Below are 12,867 nucleotides of genomic sequence, written 5' to 3'. Positions count from 1 at the left end.
ATTTTGGAATGAGATGTTCGATGAGCACGTGGTGTCCACATACTTTTGGTCAAGTAGTGTATCTCAGTCATTCACATCTCATTACAGGTTAACATGAAGGACATGAGCTGATTTGACTTGTGATTAGGTCTCATATCAGTACAGTTCCATGCTGTTATATGGGCTGGGGCTACCAGTGGGGTGAAGTAGAAAATACTTTAAAGTACTACTGAAGTAGTGTTTTTTGAGTATCTGTACTTCACTACTTATATTTTTGACAACTTTTACTTTTACTTCACTACATTCCGAAAGAAAATAATGGACTTTTTACTCCATACATTTTCCCTGACACCCACAAGTACATTTGTTATGCTTAGCAGGGCAGGAAAACGGTCTGATTCACGCACTTATCAAGAGAACATCCCTGGTCATCCCTACTGCCTGATCTGGCAAATTCTCTAAACACAAATGCTTTATTAGTACATTATTGTGTGCCACTGGCCAACCACTGGTGTGCTTAACATATATTTTTTAGAAATTACATTTACTTTCCATACTTAAGTACATTTAAAACCAAATACCTATAGACTTCTACTGAAGTAGTATTTTACTGGGTGACTTTCACTTTTACTTGAGTCATTTTCTATTAAGGTATTTTTACTTTTACTCAAGTATGACAATTGAGTCGTTTTTGCACCACTGGGGACTACTGAGTTGATGTTCAAAAGGTCATGAAGAACTCATGTCTTGGCTGAGAATGGCAGCAATTCCACTTCTAATTCTGAAGGTGGCGCCACAGCTTAACTTTTAATACAGAACCATACAGTATTGTGGGTGCTGTTGTGCCGTGGTTACTACACTCAGTCAGAATTCATTTGTATGAATTATTTTGCATTAGGAAATGCATTAGGAAACTTAGGGAAAGATATGGCCTTACAGAAGGTTGAAGTATTAACTGGTGATGTCAACCTTGGCCAATTAGCATTACTGTAGTAGAACTGGACTTGTTAAGCACATTACACAATACCAACTTCTACCTTGTTTAAGAGGAATGGTTTCCATGAGGGGTTTTCCATTCATTAATTGAATTTCAAGTCACTTCCTGAATTGACTGAATTTAAAATGAAATGTACCCCAAATATACGCTTCTACCAACTCTGATGTTCCTTTTGTCTCTTCTCTTTAGACAAGTCACTGAGGAGACAAGAGGAGATCTGGCAGAGAGATGAGTCCCTGGGGAGACAGGAGGAGATCTGGCAGAGAGATGAGTCCCTGTGGAGAAAGGAGGAGATCTGGCAGAGCGATGAGTCCCTGAAGAGACAGGGGGAGATCTGGCAGAGAGACGAGTCCCTGGGGAGACAGGAGGACATCTGGCAGAGAGATGAGTCCCTGGGGAGACAGGGGGAGATCTGGCAGAGAGACGAGTCCCTGGGGAGACAGGAGGAGATCTGGCAGAGAGATGAGTCCCTGTGGAGACAGGAGGAGATCTGGCACAGAGAGGTGGAAGAGTCTCTGTCCTACTGCCGGCCTCTCTCCCGCCCCAAACACGTCGACTTCCTCAGGATCACACCTCTGGAAGATGACATCATCAGCGACTCATCTTTCTCCCCACTGCAAGTGAGTGTCAATGATGTGGTAGATATTACCCCTAGAGGAGTGTGTCTTGATGCCCCATTTAAAAAAAAAATGTTCAACCATTATTTAACCAGTCAAGAACAAATTCTTATTCACAATGACAGCCTAGGAACAGTGGGTTAACTGCCTGTTCAGGGGCAGAATGACAGATTTGTACCTAGTCAGCTCGGGGTTTGAACTTGCAACCTTCTGGTTACTAGTCCACCGCTCTAACCAATAGGCTACCCTGCCGCCCCACATTGTTTTAGGGACACAGATGCCAAAAGTTAACATATGAAGAAGTTTATTTCCGAAATACTATATCCACCAATTTTTCACATTTGTGTTTTTTTTAAATCAGAAACGATTGCTTAACTCAAAACATATTAACTCTAAGTAGTTACAGACCTATAGGTATATGCCCTCACAATGGCTGGTGCACATTCTGCATCTGCGCTGTTTCATATCGCAAAGCCATATCAAATATCTTGGTTGTAAAATAGTTTCTATTGAGCTGAATATTGACAGTACTTATAGAAAGATGAGATCCTCTTATCTTAGACAGGGTCATATGGACGAAGCTTTCAAAGCTGTGTTTTTCTCGCAATTGCGTTTTGGAATGTTATTCTTTCTTCTCTTGAGCACATTGGGGTAGAGGAGAGTGGCTGGCTCATCCCAGCACCAGGCCCCAGTGAAACAGGCAGAGGGGCTGGGCAGACACTTTCATTACAGGAATCATGAGGATAATGCACTTAACTGTTTGACCAAATCATGGTCTTAACTGCCCCCAAAAAAGGAAGGTTTGATTGAGGTGACAATGTGCTCTGTCTGTGTTTATAGGCACCCTGTGTGTCAATTTCCAACAGCCAACCCAATCCAAATTGTCCAGCACATATGGCATTTGCCAGAATTGCCAGATGGCCAATCGGCCCCCCGATCTCATATAACTTTACTGATTCATTAAAAAACAAAAAAAATTCAGATATTGATATCACAAATGTATGACTTGTATTGTTATTTATTAAAGTTATTTGTTACATTACACTGTGTAAAACCTAGCAGTACTACTATAATGACACAGCGAAAACTGGTTTTTAGAATGTTGTCTAATTTATAAAAAATTACAACCAGAAATACCTTGAGCTCAGGCGCATCCTATTTTCATTGATCATCCTTGAGATGTTTCAACAACTTGATTGGAGTCCATCTGTGGTGAATTCAATTGATTGGACATAATTTGGAAAGGCACACACCTGTCTATATTAGACCGCTGACAGTGAATGTCAGAGCATAAACCAAGCCACGAGGTCGACAAAATTGTCCGTTGAGATCTGAGACAGGATTGTGTCGAGGCACAGATCTGGGAAAGGGTACCAAAATAATTCTGTAGCATTCAAGGTCCCCAAGAACACAGTGGCCTCCATCATTCTTAAATGGGAGAAGTTTGGAACCACCAAGACTCTTCCTAGAGCTGGCCGCCAGGCCAAACTGAGCAATCGGGGGAGAAGGACCTTAGTCAGGGAGGTGACCAAGAACCCGATGGTCAATCTGACAGAGCTCCAGAGTACCTCTGTGGAGATGGGATTACCTTTCAGAAGGACAACCATCTCTGCAGCACTCCACCAATCAGGCAGAAGCCACTCTTCATTAAAAGGCACATGACATTTGGAGTTCTCCAAAGGGCACCTAAAGGACTCTCAGACCATGAGAAACAAGATTCTCTGGTCTGATTAAACCAAGATTTTACTTTTTGGCCTGAATGCCAAGTGTCACATCTGGAGCACCATCCCTACGGTGATGGTGGTGGCAGTATCATGCTGTGGGGACGTTTTTCAGCAGGAGAGACTGGGAGACTAGTCAGGATCAACGGAAAGATGAATGGAGCAAAATACAGAGAGATCCTTCATGAAAACCTGCTCCAGAGTGCTCAGGACCTCAGACTGGGGCAAAGGTTCACCTTCCAACAGGACAACGCCCCTAAGCACATAACCAAGACAATGTAGGAGTGGCTTCGGGACAAGCCTCTGAATGTCCTTGAGTGGCCAAGCCAGAGCCCCGACTTGAACCCGATCGAACATCTCTGGAAAGACCTAAAATAGCTGTGCGGCGACGCTCCCCATCCAACATGACAGAGCTTGAGAGAATCTGCAGAGAAGAATGGGTGAAACTCCCCAAATACAGGTGTGCCAAGCTTGTAGCGTCATCCCCAAGAAGACTTGAGGCTGTAATTTCTAAAACCTTCCAAAAAATTCTAAAAACCTGTTTTGATTTGTCGTGATGCCGTATTGTGTGTGTGCTGTACAGAAACCCAGCCTAAAACCCCAAACAGCAAGCAATGCAGGTGTTGAAGCACGTTGGCTAGGAAAAACTCCCTAGAAAGGCCAAAACCTAGGAAGAAACCTAGAGAGGAACCAGGCTATGAGAGATAGAACTCATTAACCGCACCACTGATGAATAGTTGGTGTGTGTGTGTGGATTTCTGCTAGCCACCAGCTATCTTTTCTAGCAGCTACCCGTTGACAGGCGCCTGGTCTGACTGTTTAAGCAGGGCGGGGTGTTGTTGGCCTGCTCTATACCGGTCACACCAAGTATCCCAGTTAATCTCTCAACGGCCATGTCTGTTTCTAGAGTAACTCATGAAATATCTTTAAATGCTACGTAATGTGTAGTAGACTACAATGTTTGTTAGGGTTGGAGTTTTGCTGGTTATTAAAACAGCCTGAAAATCTGCACCAAGATTTTAGCAATAGTCAAAGATCTACTAACACACACACACACCGACTCATCTACTTTGAACCATAAAACCTCTTTCCTTCTATTTTAATCCCTTATGACTAAGGTAGCTTAGTGGTTAACAATGTTAGACCAACAACCAAAAGGTTATTGATACAAATCCCAGAGATGACTAGGTGAAAAATCTGTCCTTTGGCACTTAACCCTAATTGCTCTGGATAAAAGCAATCTGCGAAATGACTAAAATGTAATTTAAAGCCTAATCATCTGCAGTACATCAGTACAGCAGTCTGGGTTAGGAAGCAGCCTTAGAGGCAATACTGTAAGTCTCAACCCAAGTTATATACTTGACACTGTATGAATTTGGCCTGTAAATACAGCATGTGGCGATAGCATGCCAAATCAAACAAGTATGAGAAGTGAAATGTATAGTCATGGAAATGAGGTGCTTTTTCCAAGTACCTTTTTTTTATTTTACTAGGCAAGTCAGTTAAGAACAAATTCTTATTTTCAATGACGGCCTAGGAACAGTGGGTTAACTGCCTATTCAGAACGACAGATTTGTACCTTGTCAGCTTGGGGGTTTTAACTTGCAACCTTTCGGTGACTAGTCCAACGCTCTAACCAGTAGGCTACCCTGCCGCCGTACAACGGACAACTATTCTTATCCAGAGTGACTTACAGGAGCGATTAGACTGTGTGTGTCTTGCGCAAGTGCACAACATATACATTTTTCACCTTGTCATCTCCGGTGTTCAAACCAGCTACTTTTCGGGTCGCTGGCCCAATGCGCTAACCGCTAGGCTACCTTCCCATTCCTACCATAATATAGGTACCTTGTAATTGATTGTGTCTGTTTCACATAGCTCTAAAACGTTTCTATTCATAACTCCTTTATACCTTTATATTACCATGTAAGAAAACAACAGTAACTTTCTATGTAAATAAGATTGAACAATAAGATTGAACTGACTAAGCAGCTGATTACTGTTGTGTTGGTCAGTCAGTTCACAAGAGAGATTGGAGACCTCCAAATCTACTTTTTTTAATAGGCTACCACTCCTGAGTTCTGGGAGAAGGATTTCTCTCTCTACTTCACAGTCTAATTAAGCTTTGTCGACGAATTGAGGAACAAAGTGGAGGTGTGTTAGATCCAGCCATGCTTGAAGGGGTACAACGGAAGTTGAATAGAATAGCTCACCAGAGTACATATCCTACTCCAGATCCTACTGCATCAGCCCTGTTTAACCTACAATCAGTCAGCACGTCAATCTGGGTGTGGTGTTCTGTGTTGTACTGTTGTCTGGCTGGACACCAGAGTACCACTCCAAAGGGGAGCTCTTAGGGTGTAGTCTGATTCCCTTCAAACACTGTGGCTACTACTGTTGTGGACAGAGTCTTCAGTGAAGAGGGAAGGAAAGGAGAGGCTGGAGCGTTGGAAGGGGAGGACTGCTAAAGTCCTGCAGGGAAGGATTGTTTTTTAGTGAGAGAAGGAAGTCTGTTACTGTGGCTGCTGCTGACAGACTGTCTTCAGTGAAGAGGGAAGGAAAGGAGAGGCTGGAGAGCTGGATGAGGTCTGCTACAGTCTAGTTGGAGAAAAAGCTAGAGGGTTCTGAACAGAAGACGGGGTTCTGAACAGAAGACGGGGATCTGAACAGAAGACAGGGATCTGAACAGAGAAGGAGAAGATGAGACTGGTGATGGAGTTTTTATTAAAGCTAAATGATAGAGCTCATGAATGTGTTGCAGAAAATACTGGTAACTCACTGCATGACTAAGTACCACTTCTGGTTATTTTTTCCATGCTGATGTTTCGTCCCCTCACAAAACATTTTGGTGGCATATGGTATCCCCATCAACACCTTCAGCTTTTGGAGGACTTTTCAAAGAATATAACTACTCAAACTTCCATCAGCTTTTACAGTGGCTACAAAAAAAGAGGAAAATCATTTTGAATATGTATTTTTTTAATAGTTGGATTTAGATGCCTTAGTTATTTTCCTCTGGAGCAGACGCAGAGTGTTTCTGGAGGTGTACGATTGTACTGTTTCCCATCAACACTGAATGGCCACATTGTGTTGGACTAACACAGCATTACCTGGATTAGAGACAGATTCAAGTACATTAAAGTGAACGGTGTGTGGGGGGGGGGGCGATCACTGGATCTGCTTTGGAACGGAATCATATTAGATGTTATGATTTATTTTTTGATGATTTAAACCTGGATAAAGATCTCAAACATGGATGGAGTAAACACTGCTGCTGCTCAGGGGAAGGTCTCTTCCAACTCCACCATATTCACCCGCTCCGACCGCTCCGAGTTCCAGCTGCCTGATGTCGAGACGCCGGTCCTGAAGTTCTTCCGGACTCTCTCTGAAGAGACAGACACTTCTCCCGGGAACGTCAACAGCAGTCATGGAACATCTGTTGAAGTCAATGGAACTGAGAGGACAGCAGGGGATTCAAGTGCAGTAGGTGTGGTGCAGAAGAATGGAGAATCCACCACCCCCACCACAGTTGTACGGACCAATGAGAGAGAGAAAGTATTTGGAACAGAGGGCTGCATGGAATTGGAGTCTGTCGATGGGATGCCACCAGGGACTAGCTGTTCTGTGGATTGTGACAGGAATGGAGGTCTGGCTCAATGGATTCCAGAAGCACAGAGTGACATCATGGACTTAGAGGAGGAAGATGCAAATGGTAAATGTCTTGTCCAGTCAAAGGACTACATCGCAGAAAAGAAGACCCATTTACAAGGATATGGTGGGTCAACAGACCAATCGGATGGCTGCATTCCAGAAAGGACATCTCACTTACAAGGATATGTGGGGCCAATGGATTCTTTAAAAAATGAACTGAGAGTGTCCATAGACAAACATAGGAACAGTGGAGTATCAGAAGACTGCAGTAGGGAGGAGCCTATAGACACAGACACACAGTGTGCTACAGGCAGCACCAATCAGGACGTAGACACTGACTGTCCCAGTACAGACCAGTCAGAGACAACTGACCAACAACGTCTGTACAGATCCACAGACAAAATTCATCAAGATATGTTAAAAAGTGATGAAATCACTAACACTGATGACAAATACAACGCAAAGGATGTTCGCAACAACACAGAGGAATCTACAGACAAGCACAACATACTGACCTGGTTAACAGACAGTGAAACCAATCCAGCAAGCAGCAGTACACAGGAAACATATACAGGTGATAAGCAAATCCAAGACTTACCGACACCTGAAGATGATTTGACCAGAGACCATGCTAACCCTACTGCAGTAAGTGCTGGTAAACCTCAAGACTTACCGACACCTGAAGATGATTTGACCAGAGACCTTGCTAACCCTACTGCAGTAAGAGCTGGTAAACCTCAAGACTTACCGACACCTGATGATGATTTGACCAGAGACCTTGCTAACCCTACTGCAGTAAGAGATGGTAAACCTAAAGACTTACCGACACCTGATGATGATTTGACCAGAGACCTTGCTAACCCTTCTGCAGTAAGAGCTGGTAAACCTCAAGACTTACCGACACCTGAAGATGATTTGACCAGAGACCTTGCTAACCCTACTGCAGTAAGAGCTGGTAAACCTCAAGACTTACCAACACCTGATGATGATTTGACCAGAGACCTTGCTAACCCTACTGCAGTAAGAGCTGGTAAACCTCAAGACTTACCGACACCTGAAGATGATTTGACCAGAGACCTTGCTAACCCTACTGCAGTAAGAGCTGGTAAACCTCAAGACTTACCAACACCTGATGATGATTTGGCCAGAGACCTTGCTAACCCTTCTGCAGTAAGAGCTGGTAAACCTGACACCAGTGGAACACCATCTTCCAACAACACAACTGTGATTCTAACCATGATCAGGACTGAACCTGTTTCTGAGGAGCAGCAGCATACAGTCGCTGAAACGGAGACTGTTGTTGGTACTACAGGACAGACTGAGGAGCCAGGATGTGGGTCTAGCATTGAGGTGAAGATGAGAGGGGAGACCTACCCACACTCAGATTCAGACAGTATCACTGGGGCAGTATTGGAGACAGGGGAGGCCGATACTGGGAATGCCAGGGTGGTGTCTTGTCCCTCTGAAACTATGCTGTCCTCTGAAGTGATAGAGAGAGCACCTGCAGAGGCAAAGTCTACAGCCGGGCCTTCTCACCCAACAAGTCCCCAGGGGCCAACCTCAACCCCAGGTCCAACCAGTGGCCCTCCATGTGGCACCACCTCCATCCGAGCCACCTTCTCCCTCGGTTCCCCGGTGGAGAAGCCCCTCCAGCTGCCTGCCCTCTTCAGTGGTCTGAGGACCCTAAAGAAGGAAGCGGCAGTGTCGGATCAGGACATAGTGGCCCTGATCAAACCACCATCACCATCAGACCCGGGTGTGAACAAGCCTGTGAGGAGAGAGCAGAAGACGGTTCGCAGGAGGCAGGGGACTTTCTTGGACCAGCTCTCCCAGTTCCTGAACATGGAGAAGGATGATATCAGTAAGATGAAGGAGTCTACAGGAGAGGAGAGTAAGGAGTCTACAGGAGAGGAGAGTAAGGAGTCTACAGGAGAGGAGATGAGGGAGTCTACAGGAGAGGAGAGGAAGGAGTCTACAGGAGAGGAGAGGAAGGAGTCTGAGCCGTCAGAAGAGTCTAAAGAATTCAGCGATGAACCTGAGGAAGTGAGGGAGGTGAAAGAGAAGACAGAGAAGGATACAGAGACAGAAAAGACAGACCAGGATACAGAGAAAGAGAAGACTGAAGGACTGTCTGTGATAAAGCCTCCGGAATCTTCAGAACCTTCTGAGACTCTAGAACCTAAGGAACCTCAGAAGCCTCCCTCCAGGGCGGAGGTGGCATTTGATGAGTTCAAGGCCTTTTTCGTCCCCAGGCCCCTGAGGCGGGACCAGGATGCAGTGAAGCGGAAGGCCTGGATCTTTGAGAGAACCTTCAAGACTCCTGAAAAGAAAACGGATTCAAAAGTATGTCGTCTTGATCTGACCTTGATCTGATCTTGATAATTACTCTCTATCGTCTGATATGAGTAAATGGGGTAGTCAGTTGGAAATGTTATTTTGTCGTTGTTGAAGAGTTCCCTAATGTTGTAGGAGCTTTCACAGTTTGCTGTGACATTCATTTCTGTGTTAAGTGCTTAATGCCTGAAATTGAAATATATACTGTCTTGAAATATGATTTTTTATATTGTGGCTCTGCCCACCAGTTGCGGGTGTCGACCCCAGGTGATGGAGAGGACCGGTCCACGCCAGGCCGTCTGCAGGCCATCTGGCCCCCAACTAAGGAGGAGAAAGTGGGACTGAAATACACAGAAGCCGGTAAGGACCCAAAGGACAACAGGCAACTTATAGTAAACAAGTATTCACTATGGGTGGAACCCTACGGTAACTTGAGGTATGGGTGTGAGATACCTCTGATCATATAACAGATTTAATGATGTCACAGAGAGTTGGCATGACAAGTTCAAGTTCTATGTACAGGTCTCAAGTTAGGTCTCTATGTACAGGTCTCAAGTTAGGATTCAGCCCGTGGCCTTGACCCATGCAGCCAGCCAGGCCAGCTCTTAGCTGTGACTAACTGAGCTCTATGGGTTCAATTCAATTTTTATTACAGTCGATTCCAATTCCACATTTGCCCCATTGAAAATCATTGGAATTTCAATGTTCTTCCTAAATTGGCTGGAATATAAATGAAATGAACCCCGTCTGAATGTTACAGTATGCAATAGAGACAGAACAGTGGATAGGTAGAGAGAGAGTGAGAGTGAAATATAGAGAGAGAGTCAATGTTCTCTGTAGTAAATGTAAAATCCCATGGTCTAACGGGAAGGTAAATACTCATACTATACAAATGGGAAGGTCAACAATCCTCCACCCTGTCCCTGTGATTGTCCACAGCAGAAGGCTGCCTGGTCTCTAGATGACTGATGTCACAAGGGCATTGTTTTGGGACAGGGCTGTGTGTTCTGTGGTGCCAGGAACTGTTACGTTCACTTCTTAAATTCTTATCCATCCGATAACACATCAGGTGTGTTTGGCAGGGGCCACTCCTTGTGCTCACACAGGCACCAGCTGATTATCATAGAAATACACAGTACCAGTCAATAGTTTGGACACACCTACTCATTCAAGGGTTTTTCTCTATTTGTACTATTTTCTACATTGTAGAATAATAGTGAAGACATCAACACTATGAAATAACACATGTAATCATGTAGTAACCAAAATTAAGTTTTAAACAAATCAAAATATATTTTTATATTTTACATTCTTTAAAGTAGCCACATTTTGCCTTGATGACACCTTTGTTTAACACTGTTTTGGTTACTACGTGATTCCATATGTGTTATTTCATAGAATTGATGTCCTCACTATTATTCTACAATGTAGAAAATAGTAAAAATAAAGAAAAACCCTTGAATGAGTAGGTGTGTCCAAACTATTGACTGGCAGTGTACATCTATAAATAGTTGTCATGAGAATCTTTAGGAGAACACATAAAATGTACGGTAACTATATGGAAATGTATTTTTTGATTATACAGACTTACTGCCGCCTTGTGGTTCAGTTGTATATTTCATCATGGTCTGCTTGTCCTCCAGAACACCAGGCAGCCCTCCTGCAGCTGAAGAGAGAATGCAACGAGGAGATGGAGAAGATACAGGTCAGTAGAGCACAGTACTACAGGTCAGTAGAGCACAGTACTACAGGTCAGTAGAGTACAGTACTACAGGTCAGTAGAACACAGTATTACAGGTCAGTAGAGCACAGTACTACAGGTCAGTAGAGCACAGTACTACAGGTCAGTAGAGCACAGTACTACAGGTCAGTAGAGTACAGTACTACAGGTCAGTAGAACACAGTATTACAGGTCAGTAGAGCACAGTACTACAGGTCAGTAGAGCACAGTACTACAGGTCAGTAGAACACAGTACTACAGGTCAGTAGAGTACAGTACTACAGGTCAGTAGAACACAGTATTACAGGTCAGTAGAGCACAGTACTACAGGTCAGTAGAGCACAGTACTACAGGTCAGTAGAGTACAGTACTACAGGTCAGTAGAACACAGTATTACAGGTCAGTAGAGCACAGTACTACAGGTCAGTAGAACACAGTACTACAGGTCAGTAGAACACAGTATTACAGGTCAGTAGAGCACACTACTACAGGTCAGTAGAACACAGTACTACAGGTCAGTAAAGTACAGTACTACAGGTCAGTAAATCACAGTACTACAGGTCAGTAAAGTACAGTACTACAGTTCAGTAAATCACAGTACTACAGGTCAGTAGAACACAGTACTACAGGTCAGTAGAGCACAGTACTACAGGTCAGTAGAACACAGTACTACAGGTCGGTAGAGCACAGTACTACAGGTCAGTAGAACACAGTATTACAGGTCAGTAGAGCACAGTACTACAGGTCAGTAGAACACAGTACTACAGGTCAGTAGAGCACAGTACTACAGGTCAGTAGAACACAGTACTACAGGTCAGTAGAACACAGTACTACAGGTCAGTAAAGTACAGTACTACAGGTCAGTAGAGCACAGTACTACAGGTGAGTAGAGCACAGTACTACAGGTCAGTAAAGTACAGTACTACAGGTCAGTAAATCACAGTACTACAGGTCAGTAGAACACAGTACTACAGGTCAGTAAGAGCACAGTACTACAGGTCAGTAGAACACAGTACTACAGGTCAGCAGAGCACAGTACTACAGGTCAGTAAAACAGTACTACAGGTCAGCAGAGCACAGTACTACAGGTCAGTAGAGCACAGTACTACAGGTCAGTAGAGCACAGTACTACAGGTCAGTAGAGTACAGTACTACAGGTCAGTAAAGCACAGTACTACAGGTCAGTAGAGCACAGTACTACAGGTCAGTAGAACACAGTACTACAGGTCAGTAGAACACAGTACTACAGGTCAGTAGAACACAGTACTACAGGTCAGTAGAACACAGTACTACAGGTCAGTAGAACACAGTACTACAGGTCAGTAGAGCACAGTACTACAGGTCAGTAGAGCACAGTACTACAGGTCAGTAGAGCACAGTACTACAGGTCAGTAGAGCACAGTACTACAGGTCAGTAGAGCACAGTACTACAGGTCAGTAGAACACAGTACTACAGGTCAGTAGAACACAGTACGACAGGTCAGTAGAGCACAGTACTACAGGTCAGTAGAGCACAGTACTACAGGTCAGTAGAACACAGTACTACAGGTCAGTAGAGCACAGTACTACAGGTCAGTAGAACACAGTACTGCAGGTCAGTAGAACACAGTACCACAGGTCAGTAGAACACAGTACTACAGGTCAGTAGAACACAGTACGACAGGTCAATAGAACACAGTACTGCAGGTCAGTAGAACACAGTACCACAGGTCAGTAGAACACAGTACCACAGGTCAGTAGAACACAGTACGACAGGTCAGTAGAGCACAGTACTACAGGTCAATAGAGCACAGTACTACAGGTCAGTAGAACACAGTACTACAGGTCGGTAGAGCACAGTACTACAGG

At 44.2% G+C, this 12,867-nt stretch overlaps 1 protein-coding gene across 3 annotated transcripts in view; it reads left to right on the top strand.

Annotated features, from left to right (window-relative positions):
- LOC118397903 (formin-like) overlaps positions 1-12,867 on the top strand; it is a 59,179-nt gene that overhangs the window by 5,636 nt on the left and 40,676 nt on the right. For 2 of the 3 annotated variants that reach the window (XM_052471356.1, XM_052471358.1), the window contains exons 1-3: positions 5,665-9,308; positions 9,548-9,659; positions 10,943-11,004. In XM_052471356.1, coding sequence (XP_052327316.1) covers positions 6,567-9,308; positions 9,548-9,659; positions 10,943-11,004 — 2,916 coding nt within the window. In that variant the 5' untranslated portion in view covers positions 5,665-6,566. Of the gene's footprint in view, positions 1-1,165; positions 1,597-5,664; positions 9,309-9,547; positions 9,660-10,942; positions 11,005-12,867 lie in introns of those variants that run through there. The other variant, XM_052471357.1, reaches the window with a different exon arrangement.

The sequence above is a fragment of the Oncorhynchus keta genome, chromosome 19 (genome assembly GCF_023373465.1).
Source record: "Oncorhynchus keta strain PuntledgeMale-10-30-2019 chromosome 19, Oket_V2, whole genome shotgun sequence".
In the NCBI taxonomy this organism is placed as follows: Eukaryota; Metazoa; Chordata; class Actinopteri; order Salmoniformes; family Salmonidae; genus Oncorhynchus; species Oncorhynchus keta.
The sequence above is the reverse complement of the archived record's forward strand: the minus strand, read 5'-3'. Positions and strand labels throughout refer to the sequence as shown.